Source organism: Eretmochelys imbricata, chromosome 28, assembly GCF_965152235.1.
Source record: "Eretmochelys imbricata isolate rEreImb1 chromosome 28, rEreImb1.hap1, whole genome shotgun sequence".
Classification (NCBI taxonomy): Eukaryota; Metazoa; Chordata; order Testudines; family Cheloniidae; genus Eretmochelys; species Eretmochelys imbricata.
Window position 1 is genome coordinate 5,766,172 of NC_135599.1, and position 23,597 is coordinate 5,789,768.

The 23,597-nt window shown below is 50.1% G+C and overlaps 1 protein-coding gene and 1 non-coding gene across 3 annotated transcripts; one reads left to right on the top strand and one right to left on the bottom strand.

The window, feature by feature from the left end:
- Positions 1-672: 672 nt before the first annotated feature.
- TRNAM-CAU (transfer RNA methionine (anticodon CAU)) lies at positions 673-744 on the bottom strand. The gene has a single exon. It is a non-coding gene; the product is annotated as a tRNA-Met (tRNA).
- A 1,021-nt stretch (positions 745-1,765) lies between these two features.
- Positions 1,766-21,965, top strand: LOC144258253 (uncharacterized). Of its 2 annotated transcripts, none has more exons than XM_077806678.1 (8): positions 1,766-1,878; positions 3,367-3,588; positions 4,206-4,228; positions 5,540-5,655; positions 5,958-5,990; positions 10,253-10,341; positions 11,080-11,206; positions 18,028-21,965. In XM_077806678.1, exons 2-8 carry the CDS (start codon positions 3,373-3,375, stop codon positions 19,743-19,745), a joined length of 2,322 nt encoding a protein of 773 aa, XP_077662804.1. In that variant the 5' UTR covers positions 1,766-1,878; positions 3,367-3,372; the 3' UTR covers positions 19,746-21,965. The 2 variants fall into 2 exon arrangements, with proteins under 2 accessions (XP_077662804.1, XP_077662805.1); XM_077806679.1 differs by having other exon boundaries at positions 5,543-5,655.
- The last annotated feature ends 1,632 nt before the right edge of the window (positions 21,966-23,597 follow it).

Here is a 23,597-nt window from a genome sequence, read left to right on the forward strand (position 1 = left end):
CCTGCCCCAGCCCAGACCCCACAACTCCCTCCCAGAGCCCACCCCCCCTCCTGCACCCAAACTCCCTCCCAGAGCCTGCCAGTGTCCCCCCCTGCCCCCCAACCCCCTGCCCCAGCCCAGAGCCCACAACTCCCTCCCAGAGCCCACCCCCCCCCGCACCCAAACTCCCTCCCAGAGCCTGCCAGTGTCCCCCGTGCCCCCAACCCCCTGCCCCAGCCCAGAGCCCACAACTCCCTCCCAGAGCCCAGCCCCCCTTCTGCACCCAAACTCCCTTCCAGAGCCTGCCAGTGTCCCCCCCTGCCCCCCAACCCCCTGCCCCAGCCCAGAGCCCACAACTCCCTCCCAGAGCCCACCCCCCCCCGCACCCAAACTCCCTCCCAGAGCCTTAGGCAGAGCTGTGGGGGTGCGGGAGGGAAGGGGAGGGAGAGGGGAGGAACGGGGCAGGACTTGGACCCATTCTGGGCAGCACCAAAACTTATATAAACCTGGCCCCCCTGAGACAGAGCCAGTCCGTGCAGAGCTCTCTCCTGACAGGAGGGGACTCTGGGGGAGAGGGTGGCTGCTGGGGCTTTATTCCTGCCGTTCAGGGCCGGGGAAGGGTCACACAGGCAGGGAGAGGAGGAATAAAGGGAGGCTGAACGTGTCCAGGGCAGTCGGCAATAAAACCCCAGCTAGCAGAGGATGGTTTCGATCCATCGACCTCTGGGTTATGGGCCCAGCACGCTTCCGCTGCGCCACTCTGCTGCCCCGGGAGCTCCCCACGGCGGGGCAGGGGAGAGCTGTGGCCAGGGGATTTAGGCGCTTTCCAGGAAGGGGCTTGTACACGGTGCCCAGTCTCCAAAGCCGAACTCAGAGGAGATCTCTGCATATCCCCAGCTGGGAAAACCAGCCCCCTTCCCCTTGCTTTTCTCCTGAGAGGATCCAGCCGGTCTCCTGCCCCCCCAGGCTGTGTGTGTGTGTTTGGGGGGGGGGGGTTCCCCGATCCCCGAGTGTCCCAAACGCCCTGCGAGGGGCCCGCTGGGGCAGGGCCAGGCCCGGGGAGGAGCCGCCCCTTCCTGCCCCCCCAGCCCGGGGAGCCTTTGTGTGTTTGCAGCGGGGCCATGGCCGGGGCCGGGAGCGCAGCGCGGAGGCTGCTCCAGGCCGGCGGCCCGCGGGGCAGCGCGGTGGGGCCGCGGGGCAGGGCCCGGGTGGGCGGCGGGGGCCGGGGACACGCGTGGGGCGGACGCGCTCCTGCCGCGGGGGGCGAGTGTCCCGGGCCGGAGCCACGGAGCCCGGGAGGGGCTCGGAGCCCAGGCTCGGCCGGGAGCCGGGGATGGGGGAGCTGGGTGGGGGGGTCAGAGCCGGAGCTGGGGGGGTCAGAGCCGGAGCTGGGCGGGGGGAGCGGCTGGTGCTGGGGATTCTTGGAGCTGGGAGTTTGGGGCGAGTCGATTTACGGGGGGGGGGCTCAGAGCTGGCGATTGGGGGGATGTTTGCGGGGGGGGGGGCGGGCTCCATGTTCAGATCTGGCCCTGCGGGAGCATTGGGGGTTGGAGCTGGGACTGTCTGAAGTTGGCTGCTTGGGATGTGAGCGAGGTCCCCCCCCCCCGGGGACGTGGGGCGCTGGGGGTCGGGCTGCACCCAGCCGGGGGCCCTGCGTTTCCTCGGGAAAAGCTGGTCCCTGTTTCACCGTCTCCTCTCAGTCTGAGTCTCCCCCCCCCCCCGACTCTGTACAGGAGTCTGCAGGGCAGGAGGGGGCCCTGAAATCTGACAGCCGTTTGTAGCAGTTTCCTCTCCTCTCCCCCCTTCTTCCAGGAGCCCCCCCGAGAGCGTCGGGCCCCTCCGGGCAAAGAGAGAGAAGCAGCCGAAGCCGAGGAGCAGCGGCAAAGCCAGGAGCTGCTGGTAGGTGCCCAGGGCCCAGGTTCGCCAGGGATCCCGGTGCCCCGAGTGACGGCGAATGCAGGGCCCGGCCTGCCAGCCTCAGCCAGGGACCTGTCCCCACCGGAGCCCAGGGTCCGACACGGGGGTGGCATGGTGCCCGTAGGGTGCGGGAGGCTGCTGGGCAGGAGCGGGTCAGTCTGTGTGAGCCCAGAGCCCCTGCCCACGGGCTGTCTGCCCGTCACAGTGACCGGGGAGCCTTTCCCGCACCTGGGGGAATGGGGAGGAAATGCGGGCTGCAGAGATGGAGGATTTGGCTCGGTGCAAGTTGATGAGGTTCTGGGGGGAAGTGTCCCTCCTGTTGGTGATGTACAGCTCACCCCGGCCCTTATCCCTCCTCTCTTCCTGGGATAAACGAACTTCCCACCCTCCACCGCAAGAGATCTTGTGTTCTGGTAAATAACTCTGTCACCCGCCCCAAGGTGCATTTATGATTCTCCCCAGTTACCGAGCAGATGAATGTCAGTGCAGATAAATGCAAAGTAACACACATTGGAAAAAGTCATATCAATTATGCACAGAAAATGACGGGGTCTAAATTAGCTGTTGCCACTCAAGAAAGAGATCTTGGCATCACGGTGGACAGTTCTCTGGAAACATCCATTCAAGGTGCAGCGTCGGTCAAAAAAGCGAACAGACCATTGGGAATTGTGAAGAAAGGGAGAGATAATAAGACAGAAAACATTGATTGCCTCTCTATAAATCCATGATCTCCTGCCGACAAAAATCTTCCACCCCACATGAGCAGCAGCTGTCGGTGGGAGGGCGCTCCTGCCGACAACGTGCTGTTCACCCCAGCACTTTTCGTGGGTCAAAATTTGTCACTGGGGTGTGTGTTTTTTAACACCCCTGAATGACAAGTTTTGCCGACGAAGTGCCGGGGAGACAAAGCCTGAGGCTGTTCAGCTTGGAAAAGAGACAACAAAGTGGGGGGGATAGGATAGAGGTCTATAAAATCATGACTGGTGTGGCAAAAGTAAAGAAGGACGTGTTATTTACTCCTTCCTATAACACACGCACTAGGGGTCACCCCGTGAAATGAATAGGCAGCAGGTTTAAAACAAACAAGAGGAAGTATTTTTTTCACACACTGCACAGTCAACCTGTGGAACTCCTTGCCAGAGGATGTTGAAGGCCAGGACAATAACAGAGTTCAAAAAAGAGCTAAATAAGTTCATGGAGGACAGGTCCATCAGTGGCTATTAGCCAGGATGGGCAGGGATGGTGTCCCTAGTTTCTGTTTGCCAGAAGCTGGAAATGGGTGACAGGGGATGGATCACTTGATGATGAATCACTTGATGATGACCTGTTCTGTTCATTTTTCTTGGGCACTTGGCCTTGGCCACTGTGGAAGACAGGACACTGGGCTAGATGGTCCTTTGGTCTGACCCAGTATGTCCGGTCTTATGTTCTGTGTTCCCCTGTTACTGAGCCGCCCTCTCCCTGTTGCAGAGCCAGATGGCAGCCGAGAGGCAGAAGATGGTCTGGGAGTGGCAGGAGCTGCGAGGGTTTCTGGCGGAGCAGGAGCAGCGGCTGCTGTCCCGGCTGGAAGAGCTAGAGAGAGCCATTGTCCAGAGAAGGGATGCGGGCGTCTGCCGACTGTCCCGGGAGATTTCCCTGCTCAGGGAGCAGGGAGGAGAGAAGGGGCAGCCGCCGCTGAGCCCACCCCTGCAGGTCAGGCTGTCGTTGCAATGATCACACGCAGCGTTCCTATAGGAGCGTCTCCACCCCAGACCCCAAAGCACTTTACAAAGGGGGGTCGGGGCAATTATCCCTATGGGACAAAGGGGGAAACTGAGGCACAGGGAGGGGCAGAGCCCTGGACAAGGTCACAAAGTGAGTCTGGCAGCAGCGCCAGGGATGGGTCCTGGGAGTCCTGGATGCTGCAGCCCCAAAGCCTTCTCTCCTGGAAATGTCTGTCTGCATTTTCACTTGGAGGATGAAATCCCCTCCCGTACCATGCTGAGCCCCAGGCCTAAGGCCCCACTCACAGCAGGTTAATGGGTTCAGTGGGGCCAGGGGCCTTCTGGGTCTCTCAGCACTGGAGGAATTGGGTTCTCAATGCAGAGAAATATCTTCTGCCTGTAAAGTGCCTGGGGAGAAGGTTTCCTCACTGGTGACCTGCCAGCAATAGGGGAAAGTCGCTGGTAGGGGGTGGCAGCTGCTCTGGGAATGTCAACCTGAAATTCCCCTCGTACCCGAGGCTTCAGTGGTGACTCCCCTGCAGAGCAGGAGGCCTCCCCACCCAGGGACATGCCCCCTGACTGCCTCCTCTTTCTCTCCCTCTTTAGGGTGCTGGGAGCACTGGGGGCAGGTAAGTCCTGGGCTCCACTTTGCTCCCCGTCATGGGCCGTTAGGGTTGATAACTGCACTGAATAGGAAGCTGCCCCCTGCCCTTGGAGCATGTGATTCTGCCTCCCCCAGTGGCTGACTCAGGGAGGAGAAGAGCCGTTCACGGTCTGATCGCTCAGGAGGTCACAGCAGGGCTGCTAGACACAGGGCCGATGGGCCTGACCTGGCCTGTCTCCCGGCCGCATCCCGTGTTCTGAGGGTGCAGAAACTCAGCTTTTGAATTTTTTAAAGTGAATTGCTGGCCCCCCGCATCTCCGCAGCGTAAAGGGAGACTGCGTTGCCTTGCTGGGGCTGCCCGAAGCCGTAGCTCAGAGAGCGTGAACTCTCCTGTCCCCTATTAGTGTCATCGGGGTGTCAACTGAAGGGAGGACACTTTGATGTCAACATTCAGCGTTCCCTGGCTGATCACCTGAGCAGGTGGAAAGGGGAAGGGGAGGGAGTGAAGCCTTCGTGGGGTGGAAATTGGTGGTTGCTGTAGGGAGGGAAGAACAGAGGAGAGACACAAGGACAAGGAAGCAAGAGGGAAATGGAGAAAGGAGGGGAAGAACTATCGGGGGCCCTACAGGGGAGTCCAGGAGGGGGTCTGTTTTCCTCCTGAGTGACACTGAGTGTGACAGACAAAGACTTACAATTTTAATTCTTAGTATTTTGCTATTTCCTATATGAAGGGCAGATTCTCACCTTGTCCTTTGCACGGGGGTGTCCCATGGAGAGCAGTGGGTGTTCTGCTGTGAATGGAGCAGGGCACAGAGTCCTAAACTGACGCCCTGGCCCACTGACCATAACGGACAGTGCAATATGACCCTCTCTGCCAAATGAGCTGGATGCCCCAGGGTTACTGCTTCAACTGAAGGGCTCGGGGGGTTGGCATTAAAGGGCCCAGGTTCACTCCCTGGTGGAGACCTGAGCTCCGTCTGTGGCCACTGTCAGCATGTAGGACCTGCCCAGGCTTCGGTCTGTTTCTCCTCCCCTTCCACATAATCCCAGTGCTGGTGCCCCTTGTTACTGCAGTAAACCAGCGTGGGAGGTGGCTCAGCACCCCACAGAACCAGAGCGTCCCGGAGAAAGCTCCTGAAGAATGTCTCCGTTCCTTGCTCTGGTGTCTCCCCACTTCCCATTTCTCTGGAGAGCGCAGAGTTGAGGGCGGGTGACTCACCGTGACAATGACCATCTCGGGCTACAAAGCTCAGATCCAGGTTTCCTGGAGTTTGGGGGTTGCTGGGCTCAGGGTCTGGGGATCAGGCCTATTTCTCACCCCTCTTCCTTTCCCCAGCAGGGAGGACGGGGCGTTTTGGGAGCCGGAGCCGGGGTTTGGGGAGCTGGAGAGGAGACTCAGCGATTTCTCTCTGACAAGTGCCGTCCTGCAGCAGGTCCTGCGGGGATTCAAAGGTGAGTGGGAGTCTGGGGGTGGCGTCTCCTCTGGTTAGAGCGACCCTGGCCCTGGGGAGGAGTCGGGGACTCTCAGGATGTCACTGACCCCAGGCTCCATCTCGCAGCCCCAGCTCTGCGAGTCGCCCTTCCCCATGGGAGTCGCCCTGTGGGGCTGGCTCTGTCCCCAGTGGCTACATTATCAGCCTCAGATCTCTGTCACAATCTCATAGTTAATAGCAGTTACATGAATAACTAATGGGAACCTCCCCAGGAAAGCGAGGGCCTGAATTCTCTCCTCTCTCTTCCTCTTCTTCCCCTAGAGATGCTGCGACTGGAGCTGGGGAGCGACACAGGTACGTGCCTGTCTCTGACAGGTCACGGGCAGATTTCAGACCAATAACCCTTTTATAAAATCATAGAATCATAGAATATCAGGGTTGGAAGGGACCTCAGGAGGTCATCTAGTCCCACCCCCTGCTCAAAGCAGGACCGATTCCCAACTAAATCATCCCAGCCAGGGCTTTGTCAAGCCTGACCTAAAAATATCTAAGGAAGGAGATTCCACCACCACCCTAGGGAACCCATTCCAGTGTTTCACCACCCTCCTAGGGAAATAGTGTTTTCTAATATCCAACCTAAACCTCCCCCACTGCAACTTGAGACCATTACTCCTTGTTCTGTCATCTGCCACCGCTGAGAACAGGCTAGAGCCATCCTCTTTGCAATCCCCTTTCAGGGAGTTGAAAGCAGCTATCAAATCCCCGCTCATTCTTCTCTTCCGCAGACTGAACAATCCCAGTTCCCTCAGCCTCTCCTCATAAGTCATGTGTTCCAGTCCCCTAATCATTTTTGTTGCCCTCCGCTGGATGTTTTCCAATTTTTCCACATCCTTCTTGTAGTGTGGGGCCAAAACTGGACACAGTACTCCAGATGAGGCCTCCCCAATGTCGAATAGAGGGGAACGATCACGTCCCTCGATCTGCTGGCAATGCCCCTACTTATACAGCCCAAAATGCCATTGTCCTTCTTGGCAACAAGGGCACGCTGTTGACTCATATCCAGCTTCTCGTCCACTGTACCCCTCGGTCCTTTTCTGCAGAACTGCTGCCGAGCCATTCGGTCCCTAGTCTGTAGCGGTGCCTGGGATTCTTCCGTCCTAAGTGCAGGACTCTGCACTTGTTCTTGCTGAACCTCCTCAGATTTCTTTTGGCCCAATCCTCCAATTTGTCTAGGTCCCTCTGTATCCTGTCCCTAACTTCCAGTGTATCTACCTCTCCTCCCAGTTTAGTGTCATCCGCAAACTTGCTGAGGGTGCAATCCACACCATCCTCCAGATCATTTATGAAGATATTGAACAAAACCGGCCCCAGGACCGACCCTTGGGGCACTCCACTTGATACCGCCTGCCAACTAGACATTGAGTCATTGATCACTACCCATTGAGCCTGACAATCTAGCCAACTTTCTACACACCTTATAGTCCATTCGTCCAGCCTGTACTTTAACTTGCTGGCAAGAATAGTGTGGGAGACCGTGTCAAAAGCTTTGCTAAAGACAAGGAACAACACGTCCACTGCTTTCCCTTCATCCACAGAGCCAGTTATCCTGTCATAGAAGGCAAATAGATTAGTCAGCATGACTTGCCCTTGGTGAATCCATGCTGACTGTTCCTGATCACTTTCCTCTGCTCTAAGTGCTTCAGTGCTTTTAGTGACGGGGGATAGCAGCCTCCAGCCCTTGGAAGCTGTGGAACAATGTGAAGCGATGTTACTTTGTTCTTGCACCACTGTATTTTCAGCGGACTTGTCTCTTAAATATTTTAGCTCATCAATGTCACTTAAGCATTTAAAGTTTTTGCAAGATTTTTTTTGTCCTCTAATTTTTTGTTGGTTTTACTTTTTTTAAGTATTGCATTGTTTACTGATTAAATTAATTTTAGTCATTTCATTTTGGCATTTTTAATTGCGGTCATATTAAGTGTTTAGTCATTAAGTTTACATAGTCTGATTTTAAAGCTTTTTTTTTGTTTTTAAGACCGCTAAGATTTTGACAACTTTTCCTGGTTTTGAACGTCTGCTTGAGATGTTTTTTTACAAAATACAAAGGCTGAGCTCTTTTTAAACATGTATTTGAAAGTTTCCTGGAATGATTTTATACATTTAAGATAGACTCTTAATTTTCCCCCCAATACATTCCTGTTCACCCCTGGGATAATTACTTTCTGGGGAACATCTTCAGCAGAGCTAGAATTATTGAAAGGCGTTGCACCAGAGAGTAAAGGCACAGAGGTAGTGGCCTGCGGGGAACAGAGTAAGTTTCATTACTAATCCTGCTCTTTTGAGGGATCCTTTTAGAAAATAATTTAACTTACAAGCATTTAAAGACTTTAAGAAAGTCACTACTCACTGGAGCAATGGGTCTCGGAATATATTTTAACTGACAAGCCCTTACAGCCTTTGTGAGAAAGGAACAGGATATAACAGAATTTAAAAAATGAAAATTAAGAATCGTGGATCATCAGTTTGCTTCTTCTGACTTGGGTTGAGGAACCTTGGAGGAGTTGTGATGAGAGACAAACTTGCCAAGTTGATAGATGATTTTCTTTCTTCCCTCTCCCCCATTTTTAAATCCATGTCCCTAAGGCCAAATTTGGCATAGGTAACTTTGTTCCTACGTTTTCTTGTTCTCCAAGCATGTTCTTAGTACTGTCCCAGAACGATATCATTAGCCCCCTTTTGTTTGGACTCATTTAATTTTCTGTATTTGGTCTTCTTGCACCTGTGCATCACATTCATGGCTGAAAATAATTTAACGTAATTTTCATCAACTTGTTGCTTTTGGGTATTGTAAGATCTTCTGAACTTTCATATTCTTTTCACAGTGAAGTAAGGAAGAGAGTTCAAAACGTGGGTGTTATTGGAATTAACAGTTCCCAGGGTTGGTCCATATATGACATAGCACTTGGCTCATTCATGCTTTGTCTGGGTACAATGTAGCCCTCTCTTTCCAGTCGTAGTCAATGACGATACAAAATAAAGATCTAGGCTTGTGTTTCTCGGCTGGTGGTTTGTGACCCCCAGGGGCTCAGGAAAGGCAGGCAGGAGGCTGTGAGATATTGAGCGTTTCATTATGATCCAAAGCAAAGAAAATCTCACTCCCCCACTCCTGCACTCCCTTGTTCATTATGATCAAGTATTCACTGTCAGCCTCTTGAAATATACAGGTTATACAGAGACTCGGCATGGATGCATGTTTTATTCTTACTTTTTCAGTAAATGTTCAGGGGTCAGAAAAAAATTGTTCATAGAATATCAGGGTGGGAAGGGACCTCTGGGCGTCATCTAGTCCAACCCCCTGCTCAAAGCAGGACCAATCTCCAATTTTTGCCCCAGATCCCAAATGGCCCCCTCAAGGATTAAACTCACAACCCTGGGTTTAGCAGGCCAATGCTCAAACCACTGAGCTATCCCTCCTCCCAAACCTGCAGTAAGTGGTACTCGCTTACTTATTTCAGCTGGGAAATTAGGCAGTTTGCAGCTCTGCACAGTAACCCTTTCATTGCCTGTATCACAGCCAGTGAGACTGAAACCCCTTGGGTGGTTAGTAGAGACGGGGAGGAGGCAGAAAGTTTGGATCCAAACTGGCATTCAGTGCTATCCGCAATTGCAGGAGATCCTTGGTCACTAAGTCTCCCGGGCAGAGGGAGGGGACAGGGGGAAAGACAAGACAGAAAATGAAGGAGAAATAAGTGGGAGGTGGGAAGGTCACAAGCTCCCAAACCTGCCCACATCCAGTCAAAGTCTAAGGCCAGAAGGGACCATTGGAACATCTGGTCTGACCTCCTGTCTAGCACTGGCCACCAACACCACCCAGCCCCCGCCCCCACTAAACACAACAGCTGGAGTGAGACCAAAGTCTTGCAGCCCATGGGAGACTAGAGTGTTATATGCCCCAGGCAGAGAACAGGAGGGACTGAGATGCACCAGTGCCCCAGACCCCTGCAGTGGCAGGGAAATGGTTAAGTGAGATGTTTCCGGGTAATCCTAGTGAGTGACCCACACCCCACGCTGCAGAGGAAGCTGAAATCCCCCCAGGTCACTGACAACCTGACTCGTCTTCTTCTCTGGCTGTTCCTGAATCTTCAGAGGAAGGAGATTAAAAAAAACCCTCTCAAAATACATTGTGGGGCAAAGTGCCTTCCAGACCCCTGGCAGTGGTGGCTGAGACTCTGAAGCGTGAGCGTGAGGAATGTCATGCATAAAATAGAAGTGAGCCCCACTTAATGGTCCACTCTTTGTGTCTATTGACAATGCCTTCCAGCTGAATATCACCAGCAAAATTCCTTTCATTTCCTGCACCAGCACTGGGCAGACTTTGTCCTGTCCCTGCCTGGTCCCCACCATTGCGGGAGTTACTCTCAGGGTTTTAAAACTAGGGCAGTGGATTTAGTGCTGGTGGGAGGGGTTGGGTCTGGGCTGTGATAACGTGATGGAATGTTTTCCCAGCATGAGAGTCAGAAACATCTTGTGCAGGGAAAGGGCCGGGGCAAATCACGATGTGACAGGAACTAGAGGCCCTTCTGAAATCTTCCCTGTCCCCCTTCTCACCCTGACAGGTGGCAGAGTAATCCGCACCTTTGGCTCCAGATTGTCCCAGCCTCTCACAGGACGGGGAAGGGAACTGGCTGTCGTGGAGCCAGTCCAGGTAGGGATTATTGCGGGGTTGCTAGTGGGTTCCTGCTGGAGGGAGAGGGGCAGGAAATGCCGAGGGCCTGGGATCTTTGGAGGAGTTTAGTCTGGAGGTGGGATGGGGGCAGGAAATACCCAGGGTGGAGAAAGGGAGGGGGACAAGGCATGTGACAAACTTGCTGGGAATTGTTGACCCCACGTCTTGGATTCTGGGAACAGACGTAGGGGTTTGGGGGAGGAAATTACCCTACTTGTAGAATGGGGTTGGCGGGGGAACACTGGACAGTGCTGGGAAAATGGATCAGATTCCCAGTGGAAGAACATAAACCTACCCGCCAGAGGCTGCTATGAGATATGAAGTGGGGGGGAGGGGGGAAGGGTTACTCACCAGTGGGGCGTAGAGTAGATAACCCCTCCCCTTCCTTTCAGCTGCTGGCAATGGGAAGCGTGTTGGGATTCCTATTGCGGAGCCAACCCTGGAGCCTACTGGGGGCCCCATCCCATGTATCAGCCTCTGGCTTGTAGGTGTGTGATGAATGAGAAGATGACCTTCCCCCTCTGTCTGCTGCGAGGGACTAGGGGATCTCTATCTCCCCTCCTGTTTTGCCTCCTGGCTGCTCTGAGCGGGGTGGGGGTGGGACTCTGTTGGCTGCGGTCCACCCAGAGTTTCCGTTTGATTGGCTCCTCTCCCCCACGAATAGTGGGGCTGTGAGTGGGGCAGCAGGTCCTGAGTGTGGGGCTCTGGCTCTTTCAGGGGCCGGTGACCTTCGAGGAGGTGGCTGTGTATTTCACCAGGGAAGAGTGGGCTCTGCTAGACCCCCGTCAAAGAGCCCTCTGCAGAGACGTCATGCAGGAGAACTACGAGAATGTGACCTCGCTGGGTAAGGGTTCCTGTGCCCTTGGTTATTAGAAGGGGAAATGCCGAGTTAAGGTTCACACCACCCCCACAATGCCACCTCTACTCTGCCCTATCTCAGCAACAGCCCATTAAGTGCATTGAAATGGGGCAGACTGGGTCCCTCAGGGTTCACATGCGCCTCCCTTCATATCATGGTCACAGCTCTGCCAAGCTACTCCAACTACTCCCTCCACCATCCAGTTACGCCTACAGCTGACCCAGTGCACACAGCTGGGGGGCATGCGGATAAATGCTGGGATTCCCTCCTGTGAACACAACACAAACAAGGGCATGTTCTTAGTCCTTCATATCTATTGTAGAATCATAGATTTTATGGTCAGAAAGGGCTATTAGGACATCTAGTCTGACGGCCTATATAACACAGGTCATAAAATTTCCTCGAGTTACCGCTGTACTGAACTGAATATGCTGTGTTGGACTAAATCCTCCCCCAGAAAGGCATCCACTCTGACTTGGAGACTTCAAGAAATGGAGAAGCCTCCACTTCCTTTGTTAGTTTGTTAACCTTTGCACCAGCCATACTGAGCCACTCCCAGTGGCTAGCGCCAGCTGCAGAGCTAGGGGCAGAGTTAAGGTTACATTTTAGGGTTGGTGTGTATATTAACTCTTCCTTTTCTGATTTTCAGAGGTTTAAGTTTAGCCACCACACGCCTAGTGGAAAGGCATGCAGCAGAACTGGGCAACCTGTGCTCCATATTTATATAGTTTGGGGGCTTTTGATGTCCTCATTTTTTTAATAGACTTTTTCGGCACTCTGTTTCTGCATGAGATTTTGCTGGCATAATTCTATCAATTAAGGATGTGGTTTTTTTGCATCCCTAACAAACAGAGCTATGCTGACAAAATTTTGCAGCTCAGAAGAGGCAAGAGTCTGCAAGTGGATTTTAAAACACTTTAAAATATTGCTCTCAGCCCTGAAATTTTGGAATCTGGGGGGAAACGTTGAAGAGGAACTCCTGCAGAATGCAAGCAAAATGCACAATACACATAGTCTGAGAATTAACAGTGGTACGGCTCTGACTCAGATGAATTGGTGTAGCTCAGAGGCAGTGGCCACAGCATGTCCTCTTCACCCACCAACCAATGACTGAGAGCAGTGTGAGGTTACTATTCAGGAGTTCTTGTGGAGGAGGGGAGAGGAGAGCAGGGAGCAGTGGGAAGGGAAAAGATGATGGGGGAACTAGTGCTTGTTTGGTGCCAGAAGCTAGGGAAGGCTGAGTGTAGTGGGAGGAAGGGGATAGGTATGTGGAAGATTAGACTAGAGGGAATCAGGGAGGGATGGAAGGAAGAGGAGGTGAGGAATCAGAGGCAGAATCTCCTGGGAACAGGTAGTGTGGTGGGTCGGGGGAGTGGGAGACTGGGAATGGAGAAAAGGGGGTGGAGGTCCCAGCAGTGGTGCTGTTGGAGGGGGAGGATTGGGTAGGAGATCTGGGATACGTGGAAGTGGAGAAGACTGAGGATAGTGGGAAGGGTATGGGGAGTGGTTGCTCCAAGGAGCAGGAAGGATCTGGTGGCAGTGGGAAGGGAAGGTTTCAGGGAGGCAGATATTTGGGGCCCTCCGCTGAGAATCCTTTTGCCAAAGTCTCTAATGCCCTCTCCCTAAGCAAAGCTCAGAATCAGCACTCCATCCTTATTCTTCTTGACCCGTCAGCCGCCTTTAATTCCACTGACCATGGTCGTCTTCTTGACATCTTGTCTTTTTCCTGGCTCTTCTCCTACCTCTGTAACCACTCTTCAGCGTGTATTTAAGAAGATCCTCCTCACCCCCCACACACACTCTGGTTTTCTGTGGGGGTTCTACAGGGCTCAGTCCTTGGTCACTTCCTCTTCCTCTGCACTTTGTCTCTGGGAAATCTCACCCATAAACACAAATTCAGCTTCTGTCCCTATGCTGATCAATCACAGATCTACCACTCTACTCCAGCCCTGTCTCCTTCTGTCCAAACTGAAATCTCAGCCTCCCTCTGATGACTCCTTGTGGATAGCTAGCCATCAACTCAAGCTCAACATCTCAAATGTCTAGAACAGAGCTCTTAATCCCCCAAGCTAGCCCTCCCACCATCTCCTTTCTTGCTGTTCACCCCAGAATTAGCTGATGAAATCTCAGAGCGTCTGGCAAAATTTGCAAACTCAGATGACAAGATAGGTTCCAGAAGATTGGAGAAGGGTTAACATAGTGCCCATCTTTACAAAGGGGGAAAAGGCGAAGCTGGGGAACTATAGACTACTCAGCCTGACCTCAATACCAGGGAAGCTACTAGAGCAATGAATAAAATATTCAGTTTGTGAATACCTGGAGGATGAAGGGCAATCGAGAGCAGCCAGCATGGATTTACTAAGAACATAGTGTGACAAACCAGCTTGATCATCTTCTTTGATAGGGTAACTGGTTTGGTGGCTAAAATAGACTTGGACTTCAAAAAGGCTTTTGACACAATCCCATGAGTAAGCTGGAGAAATGCGGGTTTAACGGAACTACCATTAAATGACTATATAATTGGTTACACAACCACAAACAAAGAATAACTATGAATGGAATGATGTCAGACTGGAGGGATTTCTCAAGTGGGGTGTCACAGGGATCTGTTTTGGGTCCACTGTTATTTAACATCTTCATTAATGACCTGGATGTAGGAGTAGAGAGCATACTGATCAAATTTGCAGATGACACAAAGCTAGGGGGGGTTATCAACACTTTGGAGGATAGAGCATCTTGATAAATTTGCAAACTGGGCTATAGACCAGAAAATTAAATTCAACAAAGACAAGGGTAAGGTGCTACTCTTAGGGAAGTAAAACCCAATGCACAAATACAGGTTGGGGGTTAACTGGCATGGCAGCAGCACTGCTGAGAAGGATCTGAGAGTTGTGGTGGATCACAACCTAAACACAAAGTCAACAGTGTGATGATAATGCAAAAAAAAAACAACAAAAAAAGCAAATGCATTAGCAGAAGCATAGCATGCAAATCACAAATGGTGATAGTAATGCTCTACTCAGCACTGATTTGGCCTCAGGGGGACTCCTGTGTCCAGTTTTGGTGACGAGTGACTAGATAGGATGTAGAGAAACTGGAAAGACTCCAGAGGCAAGTGACAAAGATGATCAAAGGGATGGAACACAAGCCAGTGAGCAAAGGCTGATGTAACTGGGTGTGTTTAGTTTGGAAAAAAAGAGTTGAAGGGGTTGGGGGGGTGATAGTCGTTTTCAAATACTCAAAAGGCTGTGTAAGCATGCGTGGCCATCCCTCCTGGTCTATCCCTGAGGGAGGCCATGCCACTTCACGTCATGCTCTTAGCACTGCAATCAATTAAGGGGGATTATCTGTCTTCAAAGCTCAGGCCACTTGATCCAGGCTGAGCAATAGTGAGTCTATGGAGCCCGGCCCTCAGGCAGGACTGGGCACCAACAGTCCATGCTCTGGCCTGCAATCAGGGCAGAGCTGCAAAGTCTCCAAGCCCAGGCCCTCAGTCAGGGTGGGACAGCAAACAATTAGGGGCTTTGCCCAAGGCGAGCAGCAAACAGGCTAGGGCTCAGGTAAGGGCAAGCACCAAACAGCCTGGCATCCTAGCTCGGTGGATGGTAGACCAACACAGGCCTCCTGGCTGAAGATGGGGAGGCTACCACCCAACTGGCTGGGTGGCAGGAGGTAGGGAGACCCTGGCCCACCTGACTCCACGGGGTCCTAGCCCAGGGATCTAACAGTGGCAGTGTAGTCTGCCACTGGATCAGCGGGGATCCACCCGCAACACACTGACTTAGTGTGAGGCCAACACTCAATCAGACAATGGTCTAGTTTCCCTGGGCTACTTCCTACAATCCCCAGGGTTTTGGTACCTCTGGCCTGCATTTCCCTGGGATCAGTGGTCTGGGGCAGCCCCATCAGCTTGTCGGCACCTCAAGTGGCTGGTGACCCTGGTTGGTCTGGCCATTCCTCTGGCGGCAGTCCAAGCAGCTCCTCGGTGTCCCACTCTGGCAGTGGGTGATAAGCGTCTGTCTTCCTCAGCAGCTCCAGCCCAACTGAGCTAGAAGTCCCCCCTTTTCTAGTTCCGCTTCCTATCCCACCCCGCAGCTTCCGGAGGGGTGGACGTGGCTTTCCTGGCTCAGTAGCCCAAGGGGCAGGTTGTGGTCCCTGCTGGTCTTCCTCGCTACGGGTTGCCGTACAAAGAATGGAGAACAGTTCATCTCTCTTGCCACGGAGGGCAGGACAAGAGGCAGTGAGTTCAAACTACAGGACAGCAGATTTAGATTAGATTTCAGGAAAAACTTCCTAACTGGAAGAACAGTAGGAACAGACGCCTAGGGAGGTGGTAGAAGGTTATTCACTGGACGTTTCCAAAAGGAGGCTGGAGCCATCTGGTGGTTTAGACTCAGCAAATCCTGCACCTTGGCAGGGGGTTAGACTAGATGGCTAACTTTGTGGTTCCTTTTAACTCTGTGGTTCTAAGGGAAACAGGGGTTAGCCCTTTGAAAAAGCTAAAGCTAGCATGTCGCCCATTAAGGGTATGTCTGCACTGCATCTGGAAGCTGCCTCCCAGCCAGAGTCCATGCTGACTCCCTACAAATAAGGGTGGAGGCCCTAACATCAAAGCAATGTCTCCACACCCATTTTTGAATGCACTAGTGTGAGACCCAGCCTGGAAGGCAGCTGACTTCCTGATGCACTGTAGACATATCCTAAAGAGGGCGGTCCCAAGGGAGACTGTATGAAGGTTGGGTCATCTAACTTCCTGTAAATCCATGACGCAGCCGCCTCCCTTGACACCCTGTCACCGTGCCTTAGTGGGTCAGAACTGAGGATGCCAAATTCAGGACAAACTGCTGAGAAATAGGGCAAACACAAAACAAAACTGGTGGTTATTCTTTTATAAAATAGACCAAACCAGCCACAAAAGTAAACTCCTGTTTCACCACACTGGCTAACAAGAAAACATAAAGGCAGTTTTCACAGGCATTCCAGTTCTTATAACACCACCAAAAACACTGGATTCACATATGAGTATTTAATACAACCAGTGTCGTTAAATACTAGGTTCTTCTGATCCCAAAGGACTAGCCACGCCCAGGTCAATATACAACTTAGATCTTACCCAAAACTCACGCTGGTGCCAATCCTTTAGTATCTAAAATCTAAAGGTTTATTCATAAAAAGAAAGAAAGGTGAGAGTTAAAATTGGCTAAGGGAATCAATTACATACTGTAATGGCAAAGTTCTTGGTTCAGGCTTATAGCAGTGATGGAATAAACTGCTGGCTTAAGTCAAGTCTCTGGAACACATCCACAGCTTGGATGGGTCATTCAGTCCTTTGTTCAGAGCTTCAGTCTGTAGCAAAGTTCCTCCAGAGGTAAGAAGCAGGATTGAAGACAAAATGGAGGTGTTTCCAGGGCCTTTTATAGCTTTTGCCATGTGGAGGGCATCCCATTGTTCTTACTGTGGAAAATTAGAACAACAAGATGGAGTTTGGTGTCACATGGGCAAGTCACATGTTCATGCCCAATTTCCCCCAGTCATTGCACGAAGCCATTACCTAGATTTCAGACATCGCATTGACATGACAGTCCACTCAGTGTAGATGGGCTTCTCCCATGGTCCATTGTCAACCCAGTGTTTCTTCATGAACCACTTAATTTGAACAGTCCCTCCAAGACGTGCTAGCTAGCTACCTTGTAGGCGTTACCCTGTTATGCTTATGAGAAGCGCAGAGGATCATTTTCAGGGGAAAAGGCAATACGCCGCGTTTATTGAAGATACAACATTTAGCATACGCATTCAATCACACACCACACACGCACACATTGTCCTGCCAGTCGATGTTATAGTTATCAGTCCAGAGTCCAGATCAACCTACTGGCCAGCTAGGTTGATCATGGGTAGGAGAAGCTGGGTTACATCGGTCATCATACGGTGCTCTGGGGAAATCTTGGCAGGGTGAAGCCAAAGTTTCATGGCAAGGCCCCCTGTTTATATAGTGATGTTCCTTCATTAGGACCAATGAGTTTTGCACTGTCATGCTGTAATCAATTATTGTTTGACGAGTGCTTATTTTCTTAAATTGTCCTTCTCATCCTTTATCTTGTTCTTTCATCAAGTCCCTCAGGGAGCTATCCCATGCTCGTTTTGTTCACAGCTGTCTTGTCCTCATTGGTAGGTGCCTGTCTCATCTTTTGAGTCATCAATCTGCCCTCCTCTGACATTTCAATAGGGGCGTGTTGCAGCCTCCCGGAGCCCTTGCATCTGTCTCTCATTCCTCCCTTGTACATCTGGTTCAGCGATGACCTTCACACTTATCTCTTAACACACACATTTCTCATTCACACACAAAACAGTATTAATTTACAAACAATATTTTGAACAGGAACATCAAATTCCAATGCAAAAGAAAACAATCATGGCATTCGTTTACTTATTTTAAAATGCTAAACCTACAACAAATTGGTGACCCGCAAAGGTCTGTTACTGCCTTGAAATCGGTCCAGACACAGATTCTGGCTGATGTATCTGTACCCATTGTCCCATTAAGCCGTTCCTTTCTGTTATTCAAAAAGGGTGGCTGGCAGGATTTGATCATATCATACACCAATACATTTAATACATGCTACATTCTTATTCTTTATCCTTCATTCTAAATTCTATAAAATACAAACATAAAATCCTACTACTCCATTTGGGGGAAGAGTTTGGGGGAGTTCAGTTTCTGATTTTTATTTGACCTCTCTCAAGCACTTGTTTTGGTTTGGCCTTCCCCTTTCCATCCCTGTTTGAGGTTTCTGTCTCTATCACAGCTGGTGATGCAATGGCATGTGAGAAAGAAGAGCAGAATTCTCAGCAGGAAGATGCTGAGCAAGTGGACAAACACAGAGCATTATCGCAAAGATCGGAAAGGAATGAGTCCAGGAGTCATGAGCAGGGAAAATCCTGTGAGATTCAGCACAGACTAGAAAAAGAGCAGGGAAACCAACCAGGAGAGAAAGTGGATAAATGTATTTCCTGTTGGGGAACTCAGAAGGACCTGAAGGAAACCACAACACAGCAGGAAATCCTCAGGAGAAAGAGAAAAAATACATGCACTGAGTGCGGAGAAAACGTATGTGACTATTCAGCCCATATAAAGCACCAGAGAATCCACACAGGTGAGAAACCCTGTGAATGCAGTGAATGTGGGAATATGTTCAATTGCAGCTCAAACCTTATTACCCATAAGAGAATCCACACAGGGGAGAGGCCCTTTGAATGCCGTGACTGTGGAAAATGCTTCACTAAGAGCTCAGCCCTTTCTGAACATCAGAGAATCCACACAGGGGAGAGGCCCTATAAATGTTGTGAGTGTGGAAAATGCTTTACTAGCAGCTCAGCCCTTTCTAAACATCAGAGAATCCACACAGGGGAGAGGCCCTACGAATGCCGTGAGTGTGGGAAACGCTTCACTAAGAGCTCAGCCCTTTCTGAACATCAGAGAATCCACACAGGGGAGAGGCTCTGTGAATGCTGTGAGTGTGGGAAACGCTTCACTAACACCTCAGCCCTTTCTGAACATCAGAGAATCCACACAGGGGACAGGCCCTATGAATGCAGTGAGTGCGGGAAAAGCTTCACTAAGAGCTCAGCCCTTTGTGAACATCAGAGAGTCCACACAGGGGACAGGCCCTATGAATGCCATGAGTGTGGGAAAAGCTTCACTAAGAGCTCAGCCCTTTCTGAACATCAGAGAATCCACACAGGGGAGAGGCCCTATGAATGCCATGAGTGTGCGAAAACCTTCAATCACAGCTCACACCTTATTAATCATCAGAGAATCCACACAGGGGAGAGGCCCTATGAATGCAGTGAGTGTGGGAAAAGCTTCACTAAGAGCTCAGCCCTTTCTGAACATCAGAGAATCCACACAGGGGAGAGGCCCTATGAATGCAGTGAGTGCGGGAAAACCTTCAACCGCACCTCAAACCTTATCACCCACCAGAGAATCCACACAGGAGAGAGGCCCTATAAATGTTGTGAGTGTGGGAAAACCTTCACTAGCAGCTCAGCACTTTCTAAACATCAGAGAATCCACACCGGGGAGAGGCCTTATGAATGCCGTGAGTGTGGGAAAAGCTTCACTAGCAGCTCAGCCCTTTCTGAACATCAGAGAATCCACACAGGGGAGAGGCCCTATGAATGCCGTGAGTGTGGGAAAACCTTCAATCGCACCTCAAACCTTATTACCCACCAGAGAATCCACACAGGGGAGAGGCCCTATAAATGCAGTGAGTGTGGGAAATGCTTCACTAAGAGCTCAGCCCTTTCTGAACATCAGAGAATCCACACAGGGGAGAGGCCCTTTGAATGCCGTGAGTGTGGGAAATGCTTCACAAACACCTCAGCCCTTTCTAAACATCAGAGAATCCACACTGGGGAGAGGCCCTATGAATGCCGTGAGTGTGGGAATACCTTCTCTTGGCAGTCAGCCCATGTTAGCCATCAGAGAATCTGCAAGGGGGATCAACACCGTAAAAACCTCTAGGCTATCCGTACTTTATTTTCTTTAATATTTTTCCTGATTCCCAAAAAGTATCTTTTAAGCTCTTTGAACTGTTTGCAGCACGATTATCCCTCAGCTTGTCCAGAGGAGTGATCCATTTTTGCCTTTTGCAGTTCGCCCTGTTTTGAGGTTGACAAATTGGTTCTTTCCATCGACTCAATTGTTCCATGAGTAATTCGAGTGAGCCCTTCCTACCAGGGAACCAGGAAGCATCACATTTATACCATTCCTCCTATTCCAGTTATTGTTAGAGTCACCAATGATACAAATTGTGTCATTGCCAGTTGTTCTCACATAGCTCTGGGTTCTGCTGAAGAGCAGTTATATTGGGAACTTTTCAGAATATATTTAAATGAAGAGGAGCAGGGGCAGGGGGAAAAGTGTCATTTCAGCCTCTGTGACACTGCAAGGAGATGGAGTGACTCAGAGATTCCCTCCTTCCCCATCACTGCAGAACGGTTACCTTTTGTCTGAGCCATGCAGAGTGTGTCTTCATCACATTCTATCCCTCCACTTCTCAAAGTGTCATGTGATGAAGTGTTCTCAATTGTCTGTGCTTGGAGATGATGTTTTGACTTCTTTAATCCTATATCAGAGTCACTATGACTGGAGATGAAAGTATCAAAGACCTGGAAGGGGAATTCAGGTGGATCCCAAACACACTGTGATCATTTGGAGTTTAAATCCCAGGTTCCATCTATTGGTAAAACTTCTTCTGGCAAGGTGGCTGTTTTCCTCTCCCCCGCCCCCATTATGGGGGATGCTAGGATACTAAAAATTTTGTAAATAACATAACTGACTATTGAGACAGTGCTGAGTGAGGTATGTTTGAATGGATCAGAGGATAATGTGATGAGAGAACCTCCTGTCCTAATTCTAAATAATCAGATGTAACCTGCTCTGGAATTTCACTTGACACTTCCATTGTCATGTATTCTATCTCTCTGTGATGTGGGTTTCTATCTTTCCTGAAGGCTGTTTTGTCACCCAATTGGATATTAGTTCAGTTTGATAGGCTATAGCTCAGATTTATTGGAGAATTTAAGACAAATGGCCATTTGCTAAAGTCATCATTTCTCACTTCAGCTTTGCTTTTTCCCCATCCCTCCATGATGACATGGAGAAAGTTCAAGTGCAGTTCTGTTAACAGGAGAGAACTCTCCAATTTACTGGACATGCTAACAAAGAAAAAGTGGTGATTTAAAATCTCCGCTCGGAAATGGTGAACAACAGCAGAACCCCAGCTAACAGAAGGAAGTGCATATGATCACAGTGTAGTTCAATTGTTTAAGGCAATATTGTCTCAGATGATCTGGGGAAAAAATTCCATGGTAAGTGATTTTGAACTAGGCAAAATGCCCTTGTATTTGGTTCCCAAAGCATGTGTAACCCAGGCCCTACAGAAGATGTCTCCTAGTTAATTCTGTGGCGTAGGGAATGGTCCTCTTCATGATACAGATGTTGAGGAAATAGAAATGGGGGTTTTGTTGAATTTATCATTTGTAGGTGCTAAAAATGTTTATAAAATGAAAGCAGTGTGGGAAATCTAATAGCTTTAGAAAAATAGCTATTTTTGAATAGAAACTTCAGCTCTGGTAACTAACAGAGATTCTGATCCAGCCCTGTATCCAATTCCTTGCCTGGAACTGTGCCACCAAATTAAAGAAAAGCTGTGTATGGTTTGGGAAGCCATTCCTCATGAACACTACTGAGATTTTGAATGGTTGTGTAAAGGATTCTATTTCAGAGAAGTGTAAATTTACCCTACCCAAGGGCAAGGATTTGGAAAGAACTGGGGTTGAAAGTGTACACACTCAGTTCTTTGTTTCCACCCCAGTAAAGGAAGCTATGGTGACCAATGATCCAAGGAAAATTGTTTGTACAACTCCACTTCCTAGTTCAGTGTCACTGATTACAGTTCCAGAGGATACCAAGGTTAGACTGAGAACAATCCTCCTTCACCATTTGGATCCAAAGAGAGAGTGCTTCATAGCACATTTCTTCCCTGTAGATCCCAAACTGGGTGCCTGATTGGGTAACAAGGACATTCGGGCTGTAGAAACGATGGTAACCAATGAGGCAACGAATGCGTCAGCCTCGGATTTCAGACTTCCATATACACGCATGTTAAGTTCTGATTCTCTGGTTTTGTGTCTGACACGATGGCTACACAATAAAGCTGATGTTGGCGCAGCTGCCCCAATGTAGCTGCACTGGTGTAGCATGCTATTAGAGATGCTGTAAGCCAATGGGAGAGATCTCTCCTGTCGGACTTCATTAGTCCAGCCCCCTCAAGCGGCGGTGGCTATGTTGTCAGGAGAAGCTCTCCTGCTGATGTAGGACATCTACACAGGGGGTTAGGGCTGTGTAACTACATTGCTCATGTCAAGGATGAATCCCCACTCTGAGTGCAGGAAGTGGGGGCCCGCGAGGATTCTAAAAATGAATACGGGCCACTCCAGGCTTGTATTAAACTCCCAAGGTTACAGCTTTTCTCTGACTTTGGCTTGGTAAATGCTACCAAAACCCAAATGCAAAAAAAAAAAAGCCCAGAAAACAAAAAAAACCAAACAAACAAAAAGAACCACCACCACCCTTGGATCCAGGAAGGAGCACTTGGGAATTCCTCCCTGTGGGGTACCCTCAAGCCCTTTCACCACCATCACCCCTTCCGGGGAAGAGCTAATCAAACATCATGCACAAACCACTTATGACACCAAAAATGCAATCCTGTTCTTAAAAAAGGTAAATTTTATTAAAAACAAAAGGACTCTTTACTGAGAAGAATAGACAGGCCTGGAACCAGAGCTGATCCAGAGAATAGAAGGGTGTGCTGTCTTCCAGGTGCTAAGATACGGGATGTAGACTTGAGGTTGAAAAGGATCCTAAAGGGAGCAGGAAAGAATCCCCTAATTATCCTTCATGTGGGAACAAATTATATGGCTAGATTCTCGCTAGAAAGCATTAAGGGAGACTATGCTAGGCTGGGGAAGACGCTTAAGGAAATGGAGGCTCAGGTAATCTTTAGTGGGATTCTGCCTGTTCCTTGAGAAGGGCAACAAAGGTGTGACAAGATTATGACTATCAACAGATGGCTTAGGCAGTGGTGCTATAAGGAGGGCTTTGAGATGTATGGCCACTGGGAGGCCTTCATGGACAGAGGACAGTTCTCTCGGGATGGACTTCATCTGAGTAGGGAAGGAAATAGAGGCTGGCACAACTGATTAAGAGAGCTTTAAACTAGGAATTTGGGGGAGATGGTTGGGAGATGTGCAGGTAATCTCCACACCGGATTTTAGCATTGAGAGGGAAGAAAATGAAGTAAGAGAGGATACAGCCGTGGGTAGGACATAAGAGGAAGGGCAGAGTGAATACCAGTCTAATAGGTCATAGTGGCTGTAGAATGACCTTGCCGAATAGGGTACAGAATATGAGTGAGTCCAAACAGCAAAAATGAAGATGTTTATACACCAATGCGAGGAGCCTAGGTAACAAAATGGAGGAACTAGAGCGACTGGTGCAGGAAGTGAAACCAGATATTCTAGGGCGAACAGAAACATGGTGGAATAATCGTCATGACTGGACTACCGGTACTGAAGGGTATGTGCTGTTTAGGAATAAAGGCAAAGGTGGTGGAGTAGCATTGTCTATCAATGATGAGGTAGAATGTAAAGAAATAAGAAGCGATGAATTGCATAAGACAGAGTCCGTCTGGGCAAAAATTACATTGGGGAAGAAAACTACTAGACCCACCCCCCCACCCCCCCCCGGGATAGTGCTTGGGGTGTGCTATAGACCGCCAGGATCTAATCTGGATATGGATAGAGCCCTTTC